The sequence below is a fragment of the Chroicocephalus ridibundus genome, chromosome 6 (assembly GCF_963924245.1).
Source record: "Chroicocephalus ridibundus chromosome 6, bChrRid1.1, whole genome shotgun sequence".
Taxonomy (NCBI): domain Eukaryota; kingdom Metazoa; phylum Chordata; class Aves; order Charadriiformes; family Laridae; genus Chroicocephalus; species Chroicocephalus ridibundus.
The window spans coordinates 14603436-14630740 of record NC_086289.1 but is presented as its reverse complement, the minus strand read 5'-3'; the positions used below and the strand labels follow the sequence as shown (position 1 = coordinate 14630740).

General features: G+C 43.3%; 1 protein-coding gene across 1 annotated transcript in view; it reads right to left on the bottom strand.

The window, feature by feature from the left end:
• The window catches only part of NT5C2 (5'-nucleotidase, cytosolic II), a 62624-nt gene that overhangs the window by 7405 nt on the left and 27914 nt on the right, over positions 1 to 27305 (bottom strand). Inside the window, exons 3-9 of the mRNA XM_063340254.1 lie at positions 23139 to 23212; positions 6631 to 6748; positions 5145 to 5240; positions 3722 to 3813; positions 3489 to 3546; positions 2090 to 2183; positions 1031 to 1084 (exon numbers count right to left, since the gene is read on the bottom strand). Coding sequence (XP_063196324.1) covers positions 1031 to 1084; positions 2090 to 2183; positions 3489 to 3546; positions 3722 to 3813; positions 5145 to 5240; positions 6631 to 6748; positions 23139 to 23212 — 586 coding nt within the window. The remainder of the gene's footprint in view (positions 1 to 1030; positions 1085 to 2089; positions 2184 to 3488; positions 3547 to 3721; positions 3814 to 5144; positions 5241 to 6630; positions 6749 to 23138; positions 23213 to 27305) is intronic.

Below are 27305 nucleotides of genomic sequence, written 5' to 3'. Positions count from 1 at the left end.
CCGGAGCCAGGAAAGCTGCTGGTTCGTCCACACTGACACCCCTCCAGAGCACAGCCCAGGGGAGGAAGGCGAGGGCTCAGCTGGGCTGCGGTGCCTTTGCCAACCACAGTGCCAGGCACCCTGTGCTGCTCCCACTGATCTGCCCCGTGCCAGGCACGCTGGAGCAGCTACCTCAGCTCCAAGTCCATTCCCGAAATGGGCCCAGAGGCAGGTGAAATCCGAGCTCACACAAGCCACAAGTTGGAGCGCATTACAATTCCAACCTCAAATTAGGGAGAATTTATTCCTAGGGCTATTTTTATTGAATCATAAATCTCAGTCCATTGCCAGAGTAGCTGATTACCTCACAGAACGGTTTCCTAAGAATTTTGCAGGCATGTAACTAGAAACAAGGTTAACTGCTTTAAAGTGATACTCTACCAGAGCGCTCATCTAAACTAAAGAATAATTATACTGCAAGTGGCCCAGAGGGGCCCTGCATACTGCAGAGAGGGCAAAAGTAAGGGAACCACTAGAGCTTGCTAAATTAGATGTGCTGAACACACATTTTGGGGCCATCAAGAGGCTGGACACTGGTCAGGATCCTTCCCTCGGTTCCTCATGGTTAAATGCATGTAACCTTTTTTTTTGATGGATAAGAAATACTTCTGTCTAGAAAGATGTTCACCTCTTCCTTTTTAAAAAGAGGTCTTTCTCTTGGAGAGAAACCATGGGCAGGGAACATAGTTGCTTTCACCACCAAAAGAAACAACACGAGGCTTGCCAGCGTATTCACCTGTGTCCTGTGATAACATTTCCTCTGGCTTTTATATTTTAGGTAAAAAACGTGCACGTGAATAGGAAATCATGTGGATCACTGGCTCAGAATAAAGGCTGCGTCCGAACTTTCCACTTTGTCTTTGGTTATTACAATAGAAATCACAGCGTTATCTGTTTTGTGACTTAGTAAAGCAAATCAGCATGTTTATTTCTTGCCTGCTCACTCAGTACAGAATGTCACACAGCACAAGTAAAGTAACTTCACACTTACATCTTTCACCACATACTTTTCCAGATTCTCAAGGGTCTTTTCCTTGAGCGATCCCTGAAATAGAAACAACAGAAGCCAGTGAGGTAATGGAAACTTATGATGTAAGAGACATCAAAGTAATGCCAACTTTCACACTTTAAAATGCTGTGAAAGTACAAACCAGGGCGAATCTGAACCAGTGACTCTAGAGATGAGAGGCTTTGAGTAGCAGGGACCATCACAAACTCTGTGATCCATCGATTCCCTCACCATGGTAAATAATCCACTTCAACAGCATTTTAACCCTTTCAGAAGGGAATACAATAGAAACAAACAAAAAATAGATTTGCCATACCAAACAAGACAGTCAACGACCTGTCTCCAACACTGACCATAATATGCTTTACTCAAAGGTCAACTCCAACATGTATCACACAACACTGCATAAGGAAAGAAAAATAGATTCCTGACTTCTGCATGGCTAAAAGGACCACCACAAGTACAACTGTGATGGTTCTCCATCCCACCCCAACAGACCTCTTGAATGAGGAAGAACAAGAGAATCAGGTCTTTAACCTGACTGTTAATGCTCACAAAATTATACTCTAAACTTGTGCACAAGTGTGTGAAAAAGATGACCTGCCTCTCCTCTCTAAATAGAGAAGAGCTGATGTATTTCTCTGCTTAATGCAGGTGCTTTTCAGATAACATAAGATGGTACCAATGTAAACCATTTACAGTAAAAAGCTGTTTTAATAATTACAACAATGTACAAGTTGTGGACTGTAAATGCAAATACCCTCATGGCATCACGTTCTAAAACCCATGAATTACACTACAGAAATGGCATCTGGGCACAATAAAAAGGAAGAGGAAGCCAAGACAGATATGCTCCAGTACCAGGAGGGCAGTCGAGATCTTGACTTACTCACATAGAACTGCAATTTATGATTTGCTCACTAGGCGGCAAAGCAGGGCTCTTGCCCAAAAGTGGAATAACACATCTTAACTCATGAGTTACAAGCCAGTCCCTCTAACTCAGTTACAACTACAGACATCCCCAGGAGCTCTTGCAATCACCTTGTAATGAACCCAGTCAACAGCATCTCTGACGTCCTGGAACATACTCCTGAAGGACATGAAGAGGTCTCCATCTTTAAACCCAGTTTCACAGCTGTGAGGAGAAAGAGAGATTGTAGCGGGCAATCCCAGCAGGTAAGAGAAATATCAAGGAGAAAGACAGTTCAAAATGTTGTTTGGAACTTGTGTTTTCATCTTACCATAATGGTTTCTTATTTACTACTTTACCACAGCTCACACTTGAAAGAAGGCTACAACCAGAGTTTAACGGGATCTGTGTGTTACCCAAGAACATTTGTTTAAAATTTTAGGATGCAAGTTCCTAACTGCGGGCCTGTGCCTCCATAGCACTACTACCGCTCTCTGTGACTGCAGCTCTTATTTCTCCCCACAGTATTACAAGATGGAAAAAAAAAATGGGACTGTGCAGTTTGTAGCATTTCACAAAAGATGAATGGCACCGGGAAAGTAAGCACAGTGCTGCTCCTTCCCTCCCTTTCCAGGGAGGTGCCATGGAAATCAACTCAATGTAATGCTTGCTGCTAAGAGGAGGAACCACTTCTGTGTTGAACAGTTAGAGTTAACATGAGAAACTTCCTCTACTGTGGAGATATCTTTGAGACACCCATGAGAGTTTGCATCAGGAGAAATCAAGGAGGACTAAGCAGAGCTGTATTTATTATGACAGCAATCACCACGCCTGTCCTAAGAAAGAATACTTCACCTGATGGATTGTCGGCATATACAGTTCCTCTGCTCTCAGGTAAAATCCCATTAAATCTTTGCATTCCACTCAAGTAATACACAAAGATGACCCATGACATGAGTCAGCAGCCCAGCAGCATTCACGTTTGCCAGTTCAAACCGCAGCTTGTTTTTATGCTTATACCTATTTGAAAGCTAGGTAAATACTCATGCTGCACAAACAGCCTTTTACACCATACTGTGCCTGAGCATTTCACCTTTGAGGGAACAAAGTCCTCAATTATGACATGAGGGACTTGTGGTAACTGGCTGAGGAAATTTAGCCTTTCAGTTACCAGTTCAAACAAGGCTCCAATGGACATGGGTTCAAAATGAGCTGTCTGGTGCCTGTAATCATCCTGTAATAAGCGTGTGGTCTTAGAAGCTGGTCCAAATACCAGTGTCAGTCAGTATGGTGATACAGATATACCCTGTGAAGGAGACCCTCATAACCAGTTTCTGATGTACACATAGAGCATCTCATCACCACTAAATTCTCTTAACGTCAAAACAATATGAGGACTGAACTTTTCTCCACCAAAACCACTTGAGGGGCCTCCACTGATGTTAAGAACATCTCCATCTGTGCTGTATTGCTCTTTATAATAACAATCTTACTGTACCATCAGCAACTTGAACCAGAGGGAATACATACCTAGTGTACCGGTCACAGTTAGTAAAGAAATCCACTAGGCAAGCCAATAGGTAGGTCTCTGCAAAAAAACAAAGTAAGATTTTAAAACAAGGATAACATCATACAGCCAGCTAAATTTGGGCCCAGTGCCCGAAAGAAGAAAGTTCATGCAAAAAAAACCCAAAACAGATAATTGAATAATGCATTAACAAAGCTTTACTTATCAGGCCTGTGTTGGCTCGTATTAGACTCACCTGGTAGATTGAATAACGTGTTCAGAATGTAAAACCTATCTGTGTCATCCCTCTGGATAAATTTATTTGGATATTGATCCCGTGTTTCAGGCCTGAGAACAGATAAGGTGGAGAAGAATGAAACCACAAAAAATAATGAGGATAAAATGTGCTGACCTGCAAAATATAGTTGTAGCTGAGTCCATTAACTAAAGTCTGTTGTGCTTTAATCAACACCCAGCTTTCCCACATGCATTCACGGCACAAGAGCAAACTGCATCCACCGGTGTTCCCATCACGGCACTGGCTCCGGCAGAGCCAGCACAAAGCCCTCATGGCTGAGTCAGCAATCCCAGCAGAGCCCGCACAGGGAAACAGAGTGGTCGAGAGTCCACAACTTGACCTTAAGCCCCATGCTGCTGGCCATGAGGGTGCCTTAAATCATCTGCACTTTCATTGTTTGCTTATCTTAAACTTTCCCCCACTTTCCATGTGTCGGTTTACACTCCCCCGAGCAGCTTTCAGCAGGGGAGTGCACGGCTGTGCTGCGGGAGGCTTGCCTGGGGCCCTCTGCAATTAATCAGCAGGGTGGCGATGACTTAAGTCATTTAATTATTCTGGTTTCCTCCATTTCTGGAGCTTCTGAAGATCACCTCTGACTCAAAGAGGAACTTGAGTGCCTATATAAGGGCTTTTTCTAAATTTTGGCTTCCTGATGCAAGGACTCATGGGCCTGCAATGACAAGGCTCGTCACCTTGGGGGCCCTGAGCTGGCCTGTGATTGCCTTCCATCCATCCGCCCTCACAGCAGGAATACGAGGGGATTTGATGGGACACATCAGGCATGTAGCGCTGCAGTCCCCTCTGCTTCCTAAAGCACCTTCTCTGGGGCCAGAGAAATGCAAGCAGGCAGGGAAGGCTGCAGGAAAAGGCACGCCATGCCTCACTTCTGATGCCCTCAAAGGTCAAAACCACGAAGGGACAGAGCAAGCTTGTTCCTCCCCCAAGCCAGCTCAGGCCCTCAACCTTTCTTAGCAATAGCAGTGGAGTCAATGGTCTCACAGGGCACAGGTCCTCTCTGCGCCCAGGAGCCCTTGCACAATGGCTCTGTCTTAACTGACAAGCTGCTGTTGTTAAACTGTGCCAGGACAGTGAACAGCCCCTGGTTTATCCCATCAGCCCCTTCCCACAGCACATTTTCTTCTGTTCACAGCACACTACAGATGTGCCTGTGCCAGCACAGACCTTTCCTCTATAAACACCCTGGGCTGTTGTGTCTGGGACCCTCAAGGCATCCCCAGTCAGTTCTGGAGTTGCAGGAACACCAATACAGCATCTGCTGTTAGTGGAGCCCCGGTGTCTCCCTATACAATAGGTGCCCTGAGGATCAGTGACACAAAAAGGCACATTAAGTCAAAAAGAAGAGACAACAGTCAGCACTTACCCTCTGAGGAAATTAAAGCCATGTGCACACACTAGGAGGTTCCCATAAGCATCAACTTTCAACAGGTTTCCATAGTGGGTATCAAAGACCAGGCCTCTGTTAAGAAAGCAATTTAAGATATGAAGAAGCGAGTGTATTAAGCGGTGACCATTTTAATAGCAGTTCTTTCCAAATCAGCTCTAGAGCAGCTTGCTCACATGGTGTGGGGCATCAGAACAGAGTTGCTGTTACTATGCAGATGGGGTGCCTACTGTCCCTTTTACCTGGCTGCAGGTGAGCAACAAGAGCCCTGCATGGCCAGGTGAAAGGTACGGCTGATCTGCTCTCCACAGACTTGAAAAACGGAACCGTTTAACCCGGCAGAAGCTTAGCTATGCACGTACCAGGGAAGACGTGGGCCTCTTCCACAGGGTCACGAATCTGACACCTGCGTTTGTGGTTCCCTGACAGCCCTTTTGGGCTGCAAGGAAGAGCGAGGTATGATAAAGGAATTTCTCCTCTCTTTTTCATCGGTCTGTCACAGACAGAGCCAGATGGGGCATGAAACTATTGCACAAAATGTTTTGGATATTCCTGGTTCTGACTCCAACAAAACTCTCTCTCGCTTATCTAGTAGCTTGCGTCTGGAGAATGCAGCTTTCCCAGAGACACCCCTTCCGTCCCCTCCCTGGGATGAAGGCAGTGGATTTAATGGAGTCTTCATCACAGGTTTGTGAAGGGCACGGGCGCACCCAGCAACAGTCTCAGTGTAAAACATGCTGAGAGGAGGGAAAGGAGGAGGCTGCCGGACTGAAAACTGGAACAACGAGCCAACAGACCCTCTGGTCCAGGCTTTTGCAAAGAAACTCCAAAGGAATCAAAAAAGCAAAACCCAACAAAGGCACAAGTGGAAACAACTTAAAGGTGCAGGGTTAGATAAAAAGCCTTGTTTAAAACAAGCAATGTCCTTTTAACCCCTGCTACCAAAAGACAAAATATAAGAATTTAGTAACTTTGCACCATTAACTTTGCTTTCAGCCTGTCAGTCATCTAGACAAGTGAACTGGATTGGTCACACTTTCATTGTTGTTTACTGTCCACTTAATTTTCAGTATGTCTTATGCGCCAGCACACTAAAATTATTACAGACAAACGTTCTGAGACATTCTAGCAGCCTCATGGACAGTCACGGCTCCTTCTCCCCTTCGTTTTGATTTAACTCCCAATCCAATTGTGTCTCTGCTGTCTTTGCTTTGAAAGGTTATTTTTTGACCATGTTTTCAGCAAGCCTCTTTTCTTGCACACTCCCTCTTTGCTGGCATGGATTCATGTGTGCAAAGGCCCTCCACGTACTGGAGCAGTCTGCTCCTTTCCCCATCGTCTGTGGTCAACCACAGGCTTCACAGGCACAACTCTGAAAACCTGGCCTCACGTGATGCCTATGAACTTTACAGAACAAATATTCAAGGCCTCGAGCAGGCTGGGTTGGTATCTGTTAGTCATTTACCTGGTAGGGAATGCAGGATCATACACAAAATTGAGCAGCTCATGAGGGTATCCAATGGAAACTAATCTTTCTACGGTCAGGTCAAATCCAAGAGATTCGTATTCAGGGGATTTATACACTGTACCAAGATGAGATTTCAGTTAGAAAATTTGAAAACAGCTAGGGGGTTAAACAAGAAGGCAGTTAAAAATAATGTACCCGTTCGCCCTCCTCCCTCCTCCACATCACACGCTCCCTTCTTCGCTCCTGCCCTTCGCAGCCTCGGGTCCCCCAGCCCGGAGCCACGGTGGAATTAGCTCACGCTCCAGGACTGCAGCCGAGCGGAGCCGCAGTTCAGATTTCAGCAGCAGAATGCACCAGAAGAAATATCCTTCAGTTTATCGCAGCTCTCTGCATCAGGAAAAATGTTTTTCAAACTGCAGCTCCTCTCCCTGTAGTCCCTTTAGGCAGATGCATAAATGCTCCCTGTTCCACCTGCTCGGATCGGGCTTTGGTTTGCTGTGTTTTCGCAAAGCTAATGAAGAAACCAATAAATTTTGGGAACACATGTATTCATGGTTAGAAAGCCTGAAATTCATCGCTGCTGTGCTACTGTTACTGCTCTGGATACAATCCCAAAACTTAGTATTGTCTCCAGATTTCCTCTCAGGGGAATTTATGTTTGCTGCAGACTAAGTTAGCTTGAAGGTAGAGCTGTCAAGTTAACATATGATTTGTTTGTTAATAACACCATATGGTACTGTAAAAATCTGTTAGCTATTACCCGTGTGCATCAAAATGCTACTCTTTTAAGGAAGCTTACTGCTCTCACATTTCAGAGGAGCTCCTCATCTGTGACACATACCTTGGCTCAATGCAAAAGAAGTGGACTTGTTCAACCAAGTCATTCCTACCATCAGGCCTGTCTTCTTCCTGCAAATGACTTCCCATGTACTGAAAATGTTACCGCTTAATCAGATCATTAACATTTATAAAGGAAATCACTGTGTTTCTATGACAGACGGAAATCACTGTGCTTCTCTGGCAGTGTTTACATTTGCTGCATGTTGCTGTCTTAAATTGGTGCTAAGATGTAACAAGGCCAAACACAACCCTTGACTGCAATGAAGGTCACCGTGGGTTCAATGGGTCGAACTGTCTCAAACACCTGAATATTTCAATTTTAGCTGAGGAAAACACAAAAATGTGCAAGTTACACAGTAAGCTTGTTAGAAGACTGACTGCTTTTCCTGAGAGACACCTATCTAGCACATCTGTGGGACTTAATATATATATATATATATAAAAACCCACATTGTCTACACTGCCCAGGTAATCACCACTGTATACGTACTTTGCAATGCAAAAGCTCAACCTGAGAGGAGAAAACAAATACATAAAATACTACAAAAATACTAAAAAGGCAAGGACTATAGAAGAAATGAGACTCTCAAAAGAGTCAGATCATAGTAACTGTGACAGAGGGCTCCTGTATCTCTTAGTAATCTAAAAAGCACCAAAATACCAAGAGTTAATTTTCCCCATTAGAACTGTAATAAGCAAACCTGTAATGTTCTTAGATAACTAAAATCAATAAAACAGTTATCAAAATCTTCAAGCATTATTATATGATGGCAAACATCAACAACATGATACAACACTCAATGCACGTAGTCTTTTCTGTCCTTTAGGAAAGGAAGGGTTGATTGAGCTACAGATAGGAATAAGCAATCAAAAAATACAGCTACTGAAGGAAGCTGTGACTGACAAGGCAGTTCTGGGGAGTGAGCTAGGGTTGGAGGGAGCAAAAGGCAGTTAGGTAATGAACAACATTGTGAGAGTGACACCACAGCATCATCTGGATAAAGGAATTCCTCTGATGCAGGACAGTAAAGGCACTTCCCAGGGAAAACAGTAATAAATACACCTGCACATACTCTCAGAAGGTGAAAGTGCTGCAAAGCTCCCCATTATGTGAAGCAGCCTCCAGTCCCCGACTCTGTCCATGAAGCTCCTGCACTCCTCATTAGTTTCCTGGGAATTTGACCACGTTACCAACTTATCCATAAAAAATCACTCCCAAACAAAACACTTCTCCAAGGAAACCCTGCTCTTTCTGAACTCACCAACTATGATGATGCTGCCTAGATAAAAATAACCTCAAGGAGCACACTGGCGTCTCCTCTGGAGAAGCAGAAGCGGTTCATGAACAGTTCCAGCAGAATCTTTCCAGGGAAACTGTAGGGCTTTCTGTTAAACCACCTGTGCATCTTGTTAACGCTCCATCAAAGAACGGTTGTGGTGGGACATGTGGCCAGCTGCTCACAAAATGCCCTCACTCAATTTCTTTCTTTCTGTATTTGCCTCTCTGTCTTAGATTTATCACTACAGACTTCTTTTTAACTCTCTGGGTCTAAGGAAACAAGGTGAAGCACCAGTAGGAAAAAGGCTGAAGAACAGGTATCAACCTCAGCCTTCATCATCCCGAGTCTCCGTTGAGGCAGTACTGCAACAGGATTAATGTGAATGTTTCTTTTGGGGGGGCAGTTATATCCCTTACCTCTCAAGCTTCTTTGACTTCTCTTTGAATAAAACTAAATGACTATCTCATTCATGCCTGAAGTACCTTCCCTATTTTTCTACCACTCCACAGTATCTGGAAAATGAGAGCCTTCTCCTTGATACATGAACTAAACAGAGACACGGGAAACTGGACTGCTGGAAACAGGAAAGGGACAATAAACATTCTCATTACCGTCATACTTACTGTTCAAGATAAACTTTCCTGTAATTAGAAACACAGCTGGGAACAGACTGAGAGCTCATTGAGCCCACCTTGACATCACCCTATACCACAGCTGCATCAATTGGTATGAGCCACAACCCCCTGACATTTCTCGTAAGCTGTGCGAATGCCTGTTTTGGTAACACGAGCTTCCGGGCAAACAAACGATCCACCTCCTTCGGATCAAGTATGAACAGGCTGGCACTGCTGCATCGACAGCAGCACGTTCGGGGAAGATGCCCCACTTGTATTCATTACTAGAGGAAAAAATCTATTTCAATATTGTACTCAGAGCTGGTCACTCTTGTATCTTGTTTACTTCGGGTATCCATAGGGAAAAAGAGTAGAGAGGACAGATAAGTTATTTTTTCTGCAGCTGCATGATGAAAAATAGTTTAAAACTTTCCTGGAACATCCACCTCCCTCAGACCTGGTTGCTGAGACCACAACTGAAGATAACTTGTGTGTCATGGCGATGACACGAATTCAGCTATTTGCCATGTGGTGTCTCCTGTGCTCGGCTCCTTCACCCAGCTGAGAAGGGCCCGCTCTTCAGGTACCCCCAGCTCTGTGGCAGGTGAGGAGGCAGAGCCACGAACCCATTTTCAGGGCATCCTTGCCCAATGCAGAAAGACCAAAGCACAATTTACATCTTATTCTGATTTCTTTTTCTCTTTCTTACTACTCGATGGTGGTGTCTCTGCCACTGTGACAAGTCCCCAGCTCCAGAGAACCACGTTATTTCAATAGTCCGTGTTCCAACACAGGCAAATGCTTCGGCGGCTCAGGGCAATCAGCACCCAGCGCTTCTGGATTATGCAACCGGGTGGAAAAAAAACAACCAAAGCTTTAAAAAAACCACAGAAGCCAGTTCACAGCATTTCAGCCTCATCTTAACACCATCACTTGGCTTTACATTATACTATTGAAAGGCAAAAAGTGGTACCCCGGGAGTGAACGTTGCAAGCCTTCAGGTCTGTGATGAGTGCGGGCGTCCCTTACACGGTACGTGCTAGGAGGGAAGCCGATCTGGAACGAGCAGGGGTTGTGCAGTAAGGTATGCAATTCTCATGCATTTGTGTGGTTGTTTTTACCTTTGCTGCCAAGACACAGACATTAACAATTTTATAGCCTTCCTGAAAAGGAAAAAAAAAAAAATCTCTACAGAGGCTCCAGCTTATGCAAAATGCTGCTGCCAGGATTTTAACTCACATGAGGCAGATGCAGATTCAGAGTGTCACTCCAGTCTTGACGGAGTTACACTGGGCTCCCCTGTTAAAGAAAAAAATCAGACTGGTTTTAAAACTGCAACAGCTCTGTGCCATGTGGGACTGTATCTGCTGGAGCTCTGTCCTCTGGTAAGCTCAGAAGCCGGCCTGGCAGCTATTCCAAATACACTTACAGCTGATTTACAGAGGAGGCACAGTTGGTAATCATGCATCCTGCAGGCAAAATTCTGTCCTCATATCCACAAAGCAGTCTTAGATCATCAGCTCAGTGATAATTAGGAGGAAGAGGCTACAAGTGCATTGCCCAGATGACACAAACCCTTCGTGTTCTCTCAGACGCAGGGCAACCGGTTCAAGAAAGGGTCTCGTGCTCTTTTTGGGACTTTGCCATTATTGTCCATTCCTCTGTCGGTGACAGATTACTCCTTTCAGGGCACTCACTCTCTTTCACACCACGAAACGCCTGCACGTGTCAGCGCAGGAGACTCGGGAGACTGAGTCAGGAGCTACTCCGGGAATCTGAGAAGAGAATTTTGCCCTACATCTGAAGGTGCTCCCAGCGAGAGCCTCGCACACCAGCTCAGGCTGACGTAGCACGTCTAAATTCAATTGTGTATTTTAACACGCTTACGCTTGGGCTTTTATGTGCAAAGCATTGCGGGGTAAACTGGTACCAAACCTGCACATAGTGCTGCACCATTTGCCAGCACGCACAGTAAGAACACCAGATCTATTCTGCGACATATAGGTATGCACAGAGTAATCAGGAATAACTTTGAGATCCAATTTGCATGAAATACAAGCTGAATGAGTTGGAATGATGTTGCACAAAGGACCCACAGAAGTATGCAGACCTCCTGGAAGGCTCCTGTGAAAGTAAGTGTTTAAAGCCTGTTTTGTTTCAAAATGAATAGCTGAGGAAGGCTGTAGTGCATGTGATGGCTCTGTTTAAGCTGTGGGGAGGAGAAAGCCCTTCAAGGGCTGCCCATGTCTTTCCTTGTTCCTCCACACACACAAAGATTTCAAATTCAGGCAGGGCAGCTTCTCATTGAAGATGTAACACGGTTTCTTCCAGGGGTTGTCAACACTTCTTACAAGCTCATCATGGATCATAGGAGAGAAGCAGGAGCTAAAGGTACAATAACCACCCCTTTTTGCGCTGCTTCAGCTGTTGTCACTCTTGTGAGATATATTTGCTGTCCCAAACTGCACAGCTGCAAGCCAGTCCCGCCTAGCCATTTTACTCCCCACCACTGTGGATTTGGTGCTGGTAAAAGCCCTGAACTGAGAACAGTAACAACACGCTGATTTCCCACACGACTGAGGCAGCTGGGAGGAAGCAGTTCCTGGTTTAGGAAGGGAAAGGTTAGCTCAGGAGGTTGCTGCAGTAACAACAGAAGCCCGCATAGTGAGCAGCTCCTCCGGGGAGAGAGGCAGGGCAAGGACTACTAAATGATGACCTGAAGTCTCATTCATCCCTGCCTCCAGTTTTTTCCCCATCTGTCATCCTCTTTTGCCAGTGTGCTCTCCTGTAACACCCTAGCATCTCCTGAAGGAGTTTCATCACTTCCATCAGCCAACTCCTCACCTGCCTTCCCTCCCAGCTGGAAGCCGAGAGCAGCTCGGCTCTCTCGCCCAGAGGAAGGTGCTCACAGTGCCCCCAGAACCCCCCTCCTGCATTGGCAGGGGACTTCATGGGAACAGCTGCTTTCTGCAGCCGGAGCATCACCTGCTCTGATCCTTTGGGCACATACCAGCTCGACTCCTTCCCCACGCAGGTGCTAAGAGCACTGTCCACGCTGTGGGCTTCCCCCGTCCTTGGCCCTGCCATCAACAGTCTCTTGGGAATTGAAACACCTTAGTCTGCTGTTGGCAGATGAAACTAATTGCCTTTTGACTTTCAGGTGTTCAGATAAGATCAGTATTTCTCAAACTAGAGGTGATGACCTCCTCCAAAGGGTTGCAAAAAGCTTTAACAAACACTCAGTCTTCAGAAATTTTACCCGCTATCTGGGTTCTCCAGAGGTCACACAAAGACAGATAAGCCAAAAGGTGGACAGACAATGCAAGGGGTTTAAGCCTTTTCTCTGAAGCACAGGAAATGCAGCCCAATTACTTTGTGTCAAGTCTTGAAGAAACGAAAGTAAAAGAAGTAGAAACAGGTTCTTTCAGTTGCGGCTTATTCCCCAGTGAGTAAGGAATGCAAATCAGGGGCTCAGGGACATACATGGGCAGGTGGGTAGCTAGCATCCAGATTTATAAAGTCTCAGGCACAACACGCATAATTAAGCTTGTGCAAATACACTTCTGAAATCACACAAACCTGACTTAAAGAATAGGATCAAAGTGCTGCTCATTTTAAATGTTGATCCATATTCTGAATTGCACCACAAATAAATAATGTAAGTATGTATTAGAAATACATTTATATCTATGTTGTGCTGACGAAAAGTGCTTAGTTAAAGCCTTGAGGACCAAGATCCCCTTTTACAACCCAATCCCCTATAACAGTGCAAGCATCTACGTATCCTGCCTCAACAATGTCTATCAAATGAGCTCCTAGACTAGTGTCCCAAAATAGGATAGATCTATCCCCAGAGCTCTCCATTCTGTCAACATCTCCTCTGCACACACCCCCAAAGTTGGGCATTTAGTCCCAGCTACTGCTGGGATGTCTGTGACAGTCACCCTTCCATGACCAACCAGACTGCTGACTGTTTCATGCAAGCACCAAATACTCATTCCTGGGGACTTCTGATCCCCCGACCTGCAACTCCAGCTGAGAATCCAGAGGGAAACAGTGAATGACCAGTCCTGAAGGTGTTTGGGACACTGGACTTAATTAAAAAATAAACCCCTCTGAAGCAACAATAACAATTAAGCATAAGTGCTTAATTAAATTAATACCAATTAAACCGTAAGTGTTGGACAAGCATTTCACATACTGCCACCGTTCGAGGAAAGTTTGTCTCAGCTCTAGGGCCAGAGGTCTGAGGATCCCCAGAAGTAACCAGGCAGTGAAGAATGCCATCTGACCTCTATATACTGACCCGCCTTTAGGGGATCTATTATCTCCATAACTTGTTACCGAGCAATGCCAGTTCTCACGTATAGTTAGAGAGGAAGGGGATTTGTGCTCTAGAATACTAATGACTTCAGCTTCTGTGTTACAGGCTCTTTTCTAACCAGGAGAGGTGTTGGCCGGCACTGTCATTGAAACATAACGGAAGGGAAACGGTAATGTTTCAAGCTATGCTGCTCTCTATGTTAAAATAATTCATTCCTTACAACAGGAAGGAATCTGAAATGTCATGTTGAAGTTTCACACCTGGGTGTTAGCTTCCCTTCAGTTTTGACAGCAGAGTAAGACTGCTCAGTTCTGACGGGAGCCCAGACCCACTCCCAGCTTGCACGGCCTGGCCGGGTGCTGCCATTTTGCACTGGAATCATGGCAGAGGGTTTTCTTTTCCATGAGAACTGGAAACCTTGCAGAAGTACCTGCACTGCTGTGTACAGCTGGCTTGGCAATCCCAGGAGCGGGGGCAAGCCCAAACCTCCAGCTCCCCTTGACTTGCGTTTCTCTTTCCAAAGACCCATCAAGTGTTACTTCAACTTCTGCCATGGCCGCTGCAGACATTTCACTTCACCGCATCCTCACCAGACACAAAGGGAAAAACAGACACTCCTGTTTAAAGCCCTGGTTGTGTACAGCACAGGTTTCAGTTCACCTCTGCCCACGTAAACGCGTGCCTGCTATGTGCGTCCCTGCGAGCAGGGCAATGGAGTCCTGCACGTTTGTCCTGTGCCGACCTGGGAGCTCAGTGCCTGTAAACAAACTGATGGAGCGGTAAACGTGCCTAATTGTAATCAAAAGAAACCTTAAACGAAACCCATGGGACAACTCATATGTTTTCAATTAGGAAGGTGGTGAATCACTGACTTGCCGTTTATTTATGGACTCGGCTGAACTGTGACCATAAAGGTCAAAACAAGTTGAAAAACAGCCAGGAACAGACCCCAGTCCTCTTAACTCGTGGGTTTTGATTTTAACCACTAGGCCATAAATAAAAATGCACTGTATAATGCAAAGCAGCATTGTAGTATTTCAGCCTATATTTACATTGCGTTTTCACAGTACCAAACAAACAAAATGGGTAGCAAGGGTATGTTTTGTTTCTTTCAATTGATTCAATTTTTCAGTCTGAAATTAGAAGAAACTGCTGCCATACTGATCATAATTTTCATTTACCCAAAGAAACCTTTTCAAGCACAAAAGTGTTCTGTGCAGTAAGACAAAGCTGAGCTTTAAGAACACTTCAATATTTAATGTGCCTTTTCTTTTCCACTAGAAATTACATATTTGTAGTGATCAGCAAACAAGACCTTGACAAAACCTCCAGGTGCGTCCCAGGATATTTTTGTATGCTTAACACACAAGCTGCTCTGCTGTGCATGAACAGCCAGAGCTTGCGCTAAGCCTCTCGCGGCCACAGATGTTTTTGACAGTAAATCTGATAACAGGAAGCAAGGCAAGGAGTCACTAATCATCAGAGGGTTGAATCTTTTGGATCTGAGTTTCAGGGTCTCCACAGCACCCTTTTCCGACAATGCCAAATACAGGGTTCAGGGTGGAAACCAGCACACACCTACAGAGAAGCACAAAGGCTCTGCAGTCCCGAACTGCAGCAGTGCCCATAAAGCAGCTCTGCACCCACTCTGCAGCCTAAGAGCGATGGAAAATTCCTTACCTCTAATGCTCCTGCAAACATCCCCAAGTGCACAGCACAGCTTTCAGCTCTAAAACCTCTAACCTGGAACCATATCAGCTCCTATTCTCACGCTCTGCATGCTAAAAGGATCTGTAAAGACAGGATTTGTTGTTGCTTCAAGGACTGACACAGTACTGGATGTTCAGCTTGGCTCTGAATTGGGTCTACACTTCAGGTTGTTTTTAGTGCTGTGCTTCTACTTGTTTTAAAAACAAGTGTCGTCAAGTATCATCAGCTTTAACTCTTCCCAAAACAGGCTTATTAGTGCTCTCATTGGTAAATTCCAGATATTTTTAGCTTGCTGCTGCTGCACTTTGTTTGCCTTCGATGTAACAAAGATTTGGGCTGTTTGGATATGCCTCCGAGGCTGGCAAAACAGAGCTTAGTGTTGGAAAGATTTCTTCTGCTGAATAAAAATGCATGGCTCGAGGTAACAACAGCAGCACTGAGGTCACATTTTGCATGTTGAGAGAAGCAATTCAGACAGACTCTGCATTTCAAGGAAACTTCAGTTTGTCTATTTTAGTAGTTGGCATAACATTCCTTTGCATTGGAATAATATCTTAAAGATAACTACACAGTCACCTGTTCTTTTATGGGAATTTTTTATGGTTTCCCTGACACAAGAGAATCTTTTTTGTGCTTAACAAGTGGCCTTCACAATTTACCTCTCTCAGATACAGCCCACTGGGAGTCATAATCCCATACTGGAAATATCCCTGCATTTCCATGGAAACAAACTACTGTGCCAAAACACGGGCTTAGTTCTTCAATGAAGACTTCTGAACAGGGAAGAAACAGTTGCATGGACTTCATGTTCAAACACAATTTGCTAGCTTCTAGAAATAAAAAGAAAATGACTTAGAGGTATAGTAGCCATTTATACACTGTAATTAAGGCATTATTCAGCTGTATTAGTGTCCAAAAAACCAGCTTCTTATTTCTCTCCATATTCACTTAAGAGAGTGGGCCTCAAAAGCTACACATCTGTGCACCTGGGCTTATATGCATCACAAGTGCTGGTGCTGTGAACAAGCCACATGCATAAGTTTTTCTGTAGTGTGCTAAAATAAGGCATTCACAAAGCAATAGCACACATGTGATCTCAGAGTTAAAGCCTTCTGTACTCTCAGCTTTGGTTCCTCCTACAGAGTAAGCTGTTCATGTCATCACAAGGGTATTTGCAACTTAATAGTACTTCTGTTGTGGTATTAAGATTACTAGATAAGGGGGTCGATTAGAGTGAAAAATACCATCATGTTTCCATCTGTCTGGCAAAGACAAGAACTGGCCGTTGCTATACTAACAGCCTGCTGACCCAGCTTCGTGTTATTCTCATGGTTTTAAGAGCAAGAAAACAGAATATAGCAGCTTTTGAAACTTTCCTTACACTGTGAAGACTTGTTCTTTCAGCAGCTTCTGTCTAACGCTCTGATTCTTCAAGAATCCACAGACAGCAGATTAGCAGTTTGTCAGTCGGTGATTTACTGGGACAGAGCAAGAAACACATGCTTTCTCCTCTCCTCATTCCCAGTGCCAGCATGTGAGATCCCACAGCTCCAGACCTGGCTTTGCTCGTTACACAGCTTTAAATGGCCAAACCCCGAAGAGCAGCAACACAAAGAGAGCAGGGACAATAGCACTGCCCTGGTATTTGAAAAAACATCCAGCTCAAAGCATACTAGGAACAATTTAGCTTCTCCATCTGCCTTTAGCTTTGAAACACTAATGGCTAAACCGGCCTCTGAAATCTGCAAAATCTGCACCTGTTAAACTGGCAACATGCAAATGTGAAAACGCAGACAGCAGATGTGCGATAGTCAAGGCATCTCATGTATTGCTAGGACAGTTTCAAGGCTAGTGTTGCTACATCTACCAATTGCTTTCTCTAGCCACCATGCTATTTCTGTATGACACAAAGAACTGTATTATCCAGAGAACTGGAAAGGAAGCAAAACTGCTTAGTGTCTTCCCAAAAGAGCCTCAAAGCCTGTAGTCCTTACACCATGAGGAAACTAAACACAAACCTTTAAGCTAAGCAGGAGAGCCTCATTAGAACAGTTGTACTGGAGTCCAGTACCAATAAACAGACAATAACAGTATCTCAGTGGTGCCCAGGGACAGGACAAGAGGTAATGGGCACAAACTTGAGCAAAGGAAGTTCCACCTAAACGTGAGGAGGAACTTCTTTACCCTGAGGGTGGCAGAGCACTGGAACAGGCTGCCCAGAGAGGTGGTGGAGTCTCCAACTCTGGAGACATTCCAAACCCACCTGGACGCGTTCCTGTGCAACCTGCTCTGGGTGACCCTGCTCTGGCAGGGGGGTGGGACTAGGTGATCTCCAGAGGTCCCTTCCAACCCCTAGCATTCTGTGATTCTATGAACAGGAGAACAAACATTTCTTTGAAGTTGCTTACGTTACAAGCTCAACAGCTTTTTAAGGTATTCAGTTGAATCTTTCATGTATAAAACTCCCACGTTTATACTTTGTTTGTCATCTGTGTAATCTATGCAAGGTACAAATCCATTAGTCCCATTTCTCACTTGTGGAAACCAAAACACAGAAAACTGACGCAACTGAGCTACTGTGAAAATACTAGATCAACTGAAGAACTAGTTCTCAATTCAGCTGCCACCTTTTCCCCCAGAACACACACAGCAACAAGCCAATCTTACCTCCTGCTTGAGTGTATCTTTTCCAGAGGAAACAGGTAAAGGAAAACATTTCAAAAGTAAGATGTGGGTGTGAAAAATTTCCCTCTCTTCCAAACTGTGAGGATGACTTAGAAACAAACGCCTACTTGAGGAAGGGGCAAAACCTGTTTACGCATGTCGCACTTTGGAGTAAGTTGGGAAAGACTAAAGCTGTCTTTCCTATGTCTTTTCCCATGTGATGAGAAGGGAAATGCTACAGCTGAAAGCACAAGCAATTTTGCAATAAAATCTTTGCAGTGCACCAAATCTTGGCATTAAGTTGGCAATGTTTCCAGGACACAAGCTATATTCCAATCAGATTATGCTCTATTAATCATATTTGCACACAATAAAACCAGTATTTTTCAAGCCTCATTTCCCCTTCTTTTTCATTGAAACAGTTTTCAGCAGCCAATGATAATTTTATTATTGATTTCTGGAGAGCATGGAAGCAGCAGTGATTTAAGTACAGGAAAAGCATTCCAAATGAAAACATCCTGCCTACTGATATTACATCTTATCTACCTCAGAGACTGAAGATAAAACTTTCAACAAGGCCATAACTTTTGGAGAAGGAAGGCAGTCACAGAGGAATCTTTTCAAGCACAATTGAGTTTGTAATTCTTACTAATTCCCTCTCCATCTGCCAATGGCCCGGTGTGAAATTACAGCCAGCTTGAGAACCCCACTGCTTTAGCTCTGCTCCTGTCAAGGGACATCTATCCATCACCTCATTGTGCAACCTGTCCCATTTAAGACCTAGTAATGCCAAGGCCTCCTGCATTACTTGGATCCAGACCTACTAATTACAAGTGTAGCTCACACTGAGAAGGAAGCAGCCAAATAAAATGCTGTGTGAATCTCATCTCTTTCTGCTGCATTTCCATCGGGCCTCACCAACTCCCCGTCTCAGGTGAGTGTTGCAGTGAAGACTCTCTACTGACATACCTTTATCTTTCTTGCTGCAGTTTGCAGGAAACACAAAACAGGGAAGGCTGTCAATCTTTCAGATTACATGCAACATTTTCCTTTACCAAAGCATGAGCAGTTTTGACACTACTAGTAAAACAGGAAGGCAGACAAGAATTGTTAGTGACTACTGGTCTTCTAGCCAGTCTAGATGAATAAACAGAGATGAATCATTCAGATAATAAAAGAAACTACTATTTAGCAAACACAAATGCACTACAGAAGGACCCTCAAATCTCCCTAACTTAAGGACTTAAACAGGAAGGCAGGCAGCAAGGTCAGCAGCAGCAAAGAACGAAGGGCTGCTGGAACCACTGCTGCATAACATCACAGAAACTTGTCTTAACCTCCGCTAACAGCAAGGGCTGAAATAGCTGATGACTCTTGTTTGCGTCAAGCCATCCAAGATTTTAAGCAGCAACTATTTAACTAGGCACACAAACCACAGTCAAACCCTGCTGTTCTTCCTGCTCTTTTGACTTCCATCCCAGTAACACCTAGCTGAAAGGAAACATTCTTTTATGTACTAAATGTGATTCACTAACACCAGCAAACCAAACATTGCGTGGGAAGGGGACAGTGAGCTTCATATACAAGACAGATTTCTGAGCCTCTAGCATTAGCGTAGTATTAGACCTAGAGTGGCTTGTGAGTTTCCATACGTGTAGGAGATCTTAATCACCCCATGAGGAGGCAACAGCAATCCTTCATGGTAAACAAGGGATATAAAACCTGTGAAGAGTTATTTCAATTTGCTTTCATTTTATTTTGAGCTCCCAGCAGTCAAATTAATTCTAGCTGTAATCACAGCGGCTACAAATTCAGCAATTTAATGACCATAATTTCTCAGAAGAGAAGGCTAAAACCTTCAGGCTCTGCTCTCAAGACAAAAAGACTGTTTGTCCAACCCACCCATTAACAGTATTTCTCAACCCTATGCAAGGACACAAACACAATGAGAGAACATAGAAGTTATTAATAAGAATTCAAAGTTGAACCTAATTTTGACATAAAAGCAAGCAAAATCACTGTGGCAATGCTATATCAGACAGCCTTGAAATTTTTCAATTCTGAGTTAAGCGGTCCTTTAATTTAATAAGGCTAAGAAATACTAACTACCCTATAAAATAATGCATGAAATCGTATTTTATGTGTAATATAACATGATGATACTAAAACTGCTGTCAGTTGGCAAGCTGACGTTCTCAGTCATCCTAATGGTAGAACGCATGATCACTGCAGCATGTGTGTAGTTGCTGCTACAATATACTTCAAAATGGAAATGCCATGTCCCTACCAAAATTAGATTATTCCAGGCAGAGAACAGTGTTATTGTAAGCAGGTTTGTGTCAACTATGGGATGAATGTCATCGGTTTATTTCTGATGTGAAAGTTCATGACAGAGAGAGGGGAAAGGACATGGCATATGGTTTTTGGCAGGGTCAATGTCTCTGACTGCCTTCAATCATTGAATATGAAGATTGTGCTCGGGGTATTTTTAAACAACTTTTCAAGAAAGTGACTTAGCAATATCTGAAAGTACAAACACAGAAAACTAGACAAGGAGCTGATGACACTGGAGATGGTTCCATTCTTCTTCCTTGGTCTATTTACATGTCTTGAATGGTATCCAAAAGGCTCAGCATGCACCATCTGGTATGCAGATACCATTTCCAGATGCTAAATTACAGATGAACTAGCTTTTTACATTGTTGGGTTTTTTCCACCTAGACAGTAGCATGTCCATGTGAAAGAGTGTGTACATGATAACGTGCCCAGACAGAAAACACACCAGGGTCTAATGAATGCACTACAACATACTAATGTATGTTCACTTGCCCCCCTTCTTCATTATCATTTCCAATTAATTAATTATAATCATATTCTAATGCTACAATCCTTAAAGGCCCTGCAATGAATAAGTAATTTTTCTTGTGTGTTACAGTTATATATAGCAAATAATGGTCAGGTAACAAAAGCCCACATGGAGAAGAAAGGATGACTCTGAGACATAAGAAAAACAGGTAATTTTGTATAGTAATTTCCCAGTCAAGTGAAAAAAAGGGTAATAGTACTTACCAGGCATAATGCTTTTCATCTGCAAAAGGCTTTCCAACCTAATTACATTCTCACAACTCCTTGTAAAATAATCTGCAACTATTATCTCTGTTGTACCACAAAAGAAGTCATAGGACAGCAGCCTATGCCAGAGCGGTTCAGATTTCCAGTTTTCTGCTCAGACCACATCCCATTTCTTTTTCTGCACCACACCCTGTCACTCAACTCCCCTAAACGTACCAACTTTGTCTACCAACTGTAGCACTGTGATCTTTCAGCCTTGGAAGCCCCAGGTTTCCATGTCCCTGGGTACTGTTTTAGGATGCTTGAAACATTCACATTTTTTCCTCTCATCAAACCAAGCATCGTTTTGTGGATAACAACACGTTTGCTCTGTGTTTACAGGAACAAGCGACGCGAGTAAAATGAGCAGTCGGAGAAGTGAGGATAGTGCTGAAGCTCTCCTTCTGTCAGGATGAAAGTTATCAACATGCTTCATGCTCCATGCCAGTCCCACTGGGATCACTTGAGTCCTTGGGAAATGCCGCCAGTTTGCGAAAGGCACAGAAGTTGTTTTTCCGCTACGGAAGTGAAACCCACAACTCTTTTTTTTTTTTTTTTTTTGAAGCATTTGTTCTTTAACAAACGTTTTGCACTCCTTAAAGGCACTGCCACAAGGCTGTCACAGCTGGGAAATACAAACACGGAGAGCACGCGCCTGCAGTCAGATCCAGCACAGATTAACAACGATACACTCCATGACTTAAAAAGCGGCAGGAACTTTAAACGGATGTATAAATAAGGTGCTAAACAACCAAACCTTTTATATATAACTACTGCCTCATGGATAACTGCTTAAAAGAACAAAAGCAAGTGATCTAAATATAAACTGCAATTACCCTCCACGGCCTCCAAAATTGCTCCTTGCAGCATTGTGTTGAAGCATGCACACATGGAAACCTTCCTGCCCTTTGCTTAGCCACTGACCCCCGCTCCTCTGACCCTCACGCTGTCCCTTGCCACATTACTCATCTCTCATTCCTTCTCAGTAAACACAGTAACTAGATGATCATAGTTGACATACTGCATTAACTTATTATTAGGTGACCCTGACACTCTACCTCCCATTTTCTCAGTTTACATTCACAACAATTCTAAAATGAAATATCAAGGGTGATAGGAACTTTTTCTCCACAACCTTGGAAGTGGTAATGAGAAAGAAGGCAGGATTGTACGTGACATCCTCAGTTACAGCCTGTGTGATACTATAACTTAGGAAAGTGAAAGTGGGCTTTTTACCTCTTCTTTCCTTAAAACACATAACATCGTGGAAGTCTGATTATGCAGAAAATGGTAACTTTACCCCCTTTCATCAAAAGTCTCTGAGAACTTGCCTGTTGAGTATTTGAAAGATGGAGAAGTCGTGCAAAAAATTTAATGAAACTAAAAGGTCTTATGCAACCTCCCAAAGCCTATCTGCCATAAAGAATGGGCAAAGCTTTCTAAATAAACTTGTTCAGCTGACACTAGACACTCCCCCTGCCTTGCCTCTTCTCAAAATGAGTCACTGATGTGGCCAACCAAGGAGCAGGAAAGGGGAAAACCTATTCAAAAATGACCCTCCCAGGACACAGGAGAACCTGCTGGCTAAAGGTGTAGCCCGCCATACGCACCAAGGATAAAAGAAAACACCTCGTTATTCAAAGCCAAGCTTGCACCAGGGGCAATGTCAAAATACAGTGGAATCTAAGGAAGCAATTAGACTTATTAAGCTTCGGTTTCCTTGGCACCCGTAATCACTTGAAACTGTACTACAGCAACATGGCTTGTGACCAAATACAGCTTGCAGACAACAAATTTAAGGGTAACACCTAAAATTAAAGTGCAATGAATAGTGAACAATATATTTGCTAATAGAAGAAGCACCTGCTAACTGGAGTAGCCCAACCCATAACTGGTTTTTGCTCAACAAGAGGCAATATTCCAAACTAAGTCAATGACCAAAAAAAATATTAAGATACTCACCAGCAAGTGTATAATCCATATCAAAACCAAAGCACTTTATCTTCTCCATGGCTAAACTTCTGTTTACAAAGACCCTGTAAAGAAAGAAGAAATAAAGCCATAGGTATAAGCATTTTCAAAATAATCACGTTTTAGAACAAACACATTGTGCCAGCTGTCAGGATGTCAGGCTCTTTTAGGTCGAAATCAGAAAATATACCTGAAAGCGGAGGCATGTTTCATTTTTTGCCATGAGTCCTCCTGAAGCAAAGCCATGACTTTGCAGGGTTATTCTAATTATTGGTATGCTGTCTAAAGACGTACACGCATGCATGCACACACACACACGGCTTTGCATGTGACCTGCAAAAATTCCTAAGAATAGAAGTGCAAAATCTCCTGAAGCTGAATTCAGAGCTCAAGTAAGAAGAAACTGGAAGCAGAGGATAGGAAGCGATACAATTTGCTTGATTAAAACAAATTATTACAAAGAGGTAACAAGGAAAGGAAAAGAAAATAACATTCCTGTGAAAAAATGCTCACAGCATTTGAGCCCTCTCTGGAACAATATCTGGAAATTCAAAGCAAACTTAAACAGATCTGTTTCCACATTTGCAACACTAGTGTTAAAAGCATTTAATAAAGCTCTGAAAAACAGTGACTACGATGAAGTTTCATCCACGAGAATATATTATTTCTATTTTGAAATTTTAACTCACCTGCAACTCCTTGACAAAACTGCTATTTTTTAAATTCCACTTTTATTATTAATGCTTATTGCAATGAGAATCTAAGCTGAATACTTCCAGGCCCTTTTTGATGACAACATCTTAATACACCATATTCAATTTAGTCCAAGTAAATAACATTGTGAAGAAATAGGCCAGAGAGTACAACAAAAACTTTTCTTGCTTCATGTTCCAACTACTACAGTAACTAAGCTGCTTATGTTTCCCCAGAACTTTAAACCATATAGCAAAGCTGTAATTCAACAGGACTTCTCTCCACCGTCTGTCTTATCTGAACTTTAAGAACGCGAGTTAGAACTCGGCTGCGGGATGGAAGCTGAGCTTCTCAACACTGATCTCAGGCAGAAATCCCATGTACTGCTCGAGCTGTGATGCCGAGACAAAATTCGCCTGTATGAGAAAAGTCCCAGAGCCTTCACCTGCACTCTGATTTCAGTATGTGCAAATTCTCCAAATATTTAATAAACGCATTGCCCTCAGCAGAGTAATTATCCTCTTAAGAACTGAAATCGGCAGCACTGCCGTGTATGAGGAGTGGCGCAGGGACAGCAATGCAGCAATGGAGACGGCAAGTGCAAAACCAAGCACTCGTACGTTCTGAAAAGCTGAAAGAAACCACTGGGAGATTCTCCTCCGCACGCACGTTCTGGGCAGGTGGCCGGCATAACGTGTCCGTTTAACTGCCCGTGTCAATCCGCCGCTGCTCGAATTTTAACAGCAAACTGCTAACATCAAACTATCACACTTCTATGTGAGTCGTCTTACCTCATCTCTCACCGATGTGCTCCTTGTTTAGTTCACAGCAGTCTGATTCATCTACTTGTCTGAATCATATTACACAATTCCTTTAAAGCTTCCCTAGTACCAATGCAATTTCGCTTGGATCTGATTTGACTTCAGAAGATCATTATGTCTGAAGCAAGCCTTAAAGTACTGTATATCTTCTTGGACAGTGTTCTAGAAAACACATCTGTGGCTAATTTAACCAGTCACTGGATATTGTTGTTGTTCCACACAAATCCACTTGGAATACAGTTTCTCTGGCAATAGTATACTTTCTCCCTAACCTTGCACACTCTCTCTGGGAGTCACAGTTTCCTGGCAAAGTGCCTGCCTTTGACAATGGGGCTTGTCACTAAGGGGCCTCAGAGGTTCTAGATGACGCTCTTTTCTGATAGATTTATGTATTACCTAAACAAGACAAAGTGATGGGGAAAAAAGTGGAGACTGGTAAAGAAATGCCTTTTGGAAATATGAGATGGGATCGTAAATCACTAAAACTCACTCCTGAAATATCTGGCTTTTGAGTAGGTGGAGCAAATTATCCGAATCTGCAGTTTGAATCTGTGTTTGCCTTTTAACATCAAGATAGCTCTGATTTTCAAGAGGCCAACGCAAAATGCTATTTGGTACTAAACACAGTCTCATACTTTGTATAATGAAGCTGATTACATTCTGTCACTGCTGATGCCAGGAAGCATTATTTATTAGCGAAGTCAAGCACATGATTTCTGATCTCACGTTTGTGCCATTTGTTTCTGAAAGTGGAGAGCTTTAAAAAGGAATAACATACCTCTGGGAGACGCTAGTAACATTTTTTGTCCAACCTGCAGAGTCTAATTTTGCTTTTGCCTTTAGGCTTAGCCCCCAGGGCACAGTTTTCCATCCTTGTGAACATGACAGGAACAGGAAGGGAAATGCAAAGAAGGTCAGAAGAGCATTTCAGAATTGCAATATTTGGGAACAGGCAAAAACCAAGCACTAGGACAGAGCTGAATGCGCCTATAAAAAGGGTAATACGACAGTGCCTGTGAAAGGCGAAAACAAGGAAGCTGTGACCCAAGAGATCTCTTCCAGTCCAGCCGGCCTATGTTTAGATGATGACGACACCAAACTGACCAAAAACCGTGGAAAGATCTCTAAGCCTCCGACATTTTTTCATCACTTGCTTTCGGAGTATTTACAAGCTGCATCCCAAAACTAAAAAAAACCAAACAACCAGCACGTGTTGATACTGAAGATCTGGAAAAGTTTACTGAAGGCAATGAAACAAACAACATCTATTACCGTATTTTTGTTCCAAAATAAGTCTTATGACTAAAACATGAAAATTACTATACCAGCCCCCTCTTGGTAACAGCTGGTGAAGATCTCTCTTTCTCCATCAGCTCGTAAATATTGCCTGTGACCTAGAAACCATACGTGGCAGGGTCTAATCATGCCCCAACAATGCACAGGACCTGGCAGATTTCAAGGCATCCTACCGACTGATTTGACGTGGTAATTACTTCACCCACCAGTGCTGGAGTGAAACAGAGCAAATATTTAAAAAAAACTAAAGGAGGTTATTACACAACACATTGAGGACAGGAAATGAGAACATTTAAATCAATTTAAACTTGGATATGCTTTGGCAAATTAAATGGCAGACTAAACAGTGACAAAAAAAATATTGAACCAATTTCACTTCTCTTGTGAAGGCTCAGACAGATACTGGGTTATTTTGTAGGCACTCAGGACCTCAACTTCAAATCCTGATAATGGAAGACATCTCCCATGCACAGTGTTCCCCTAGACACAGGGGGCTAAGTAGATAGACTTACACGTTTGTAGACTTACAAATATTTACTGCCAGAAGCTGACCAGCTTAATTCAGGGGGTTTTCTCAAAGTAGTAAATATCTGCAGTATCCCAGAAACTAAAGATAAAAGTTGAGATTAAATCACCATGACAGTTTCTGAGAAGAGTCAGGTGCTTCTCAGAAGCTGCAGACTTAGCCCATTTCAAAGCTGTGCTTAGATCCTAACCGAAGGTACGCTCAGCTTGATTCCAAGAACACCGGTCAAATGTGTCTGTTGGCTACAAAAATGCAGCGTCTCCACCGAAGACATGGTATAGTGAAATGACAAGAGCTGTTTTTAATGACTATAAAGAAAAACCAACACTAAGACCCTAAGAACCCTAACCACCTGAGAGAAAAGATCCTCTGGTCTCTAAGGGAAAAGATGAGATGACAAGTTTTTTACAGCTCATCTACATAAACAAAAGTCAAAGAAGCTTCCAGATTACAAACAGTCGACATAAAGTCAGAATAAGAGAAAAACTAAAATCACCCAACATTTTTAGGCAAGGAAGTTTTAATCTAAAGTAAGTTTTTCACTTGCCAGAATCAGAATAAATCACACCTTCCCTTCCCCTGATTTTGGTTTTTTCCATTCAAAAAATAACCGTTTTAATCAGGAGCACTGGAATTAAAAATTAAGCTGGTCTAAAAATTTAATAGCACTGGGCAGTAAGACAAATCAAACCGCAGTCACAGCAGGAGAACACCCTCTCCATTCCTTGTGCTGAGCAGCAGAGGTGGGTGTTGCTTAAGCCCAACTCCCCAGCTCCACACCTGTCTGCAACCAGAGCATCTCCTTAAATAGGACACTGCCTT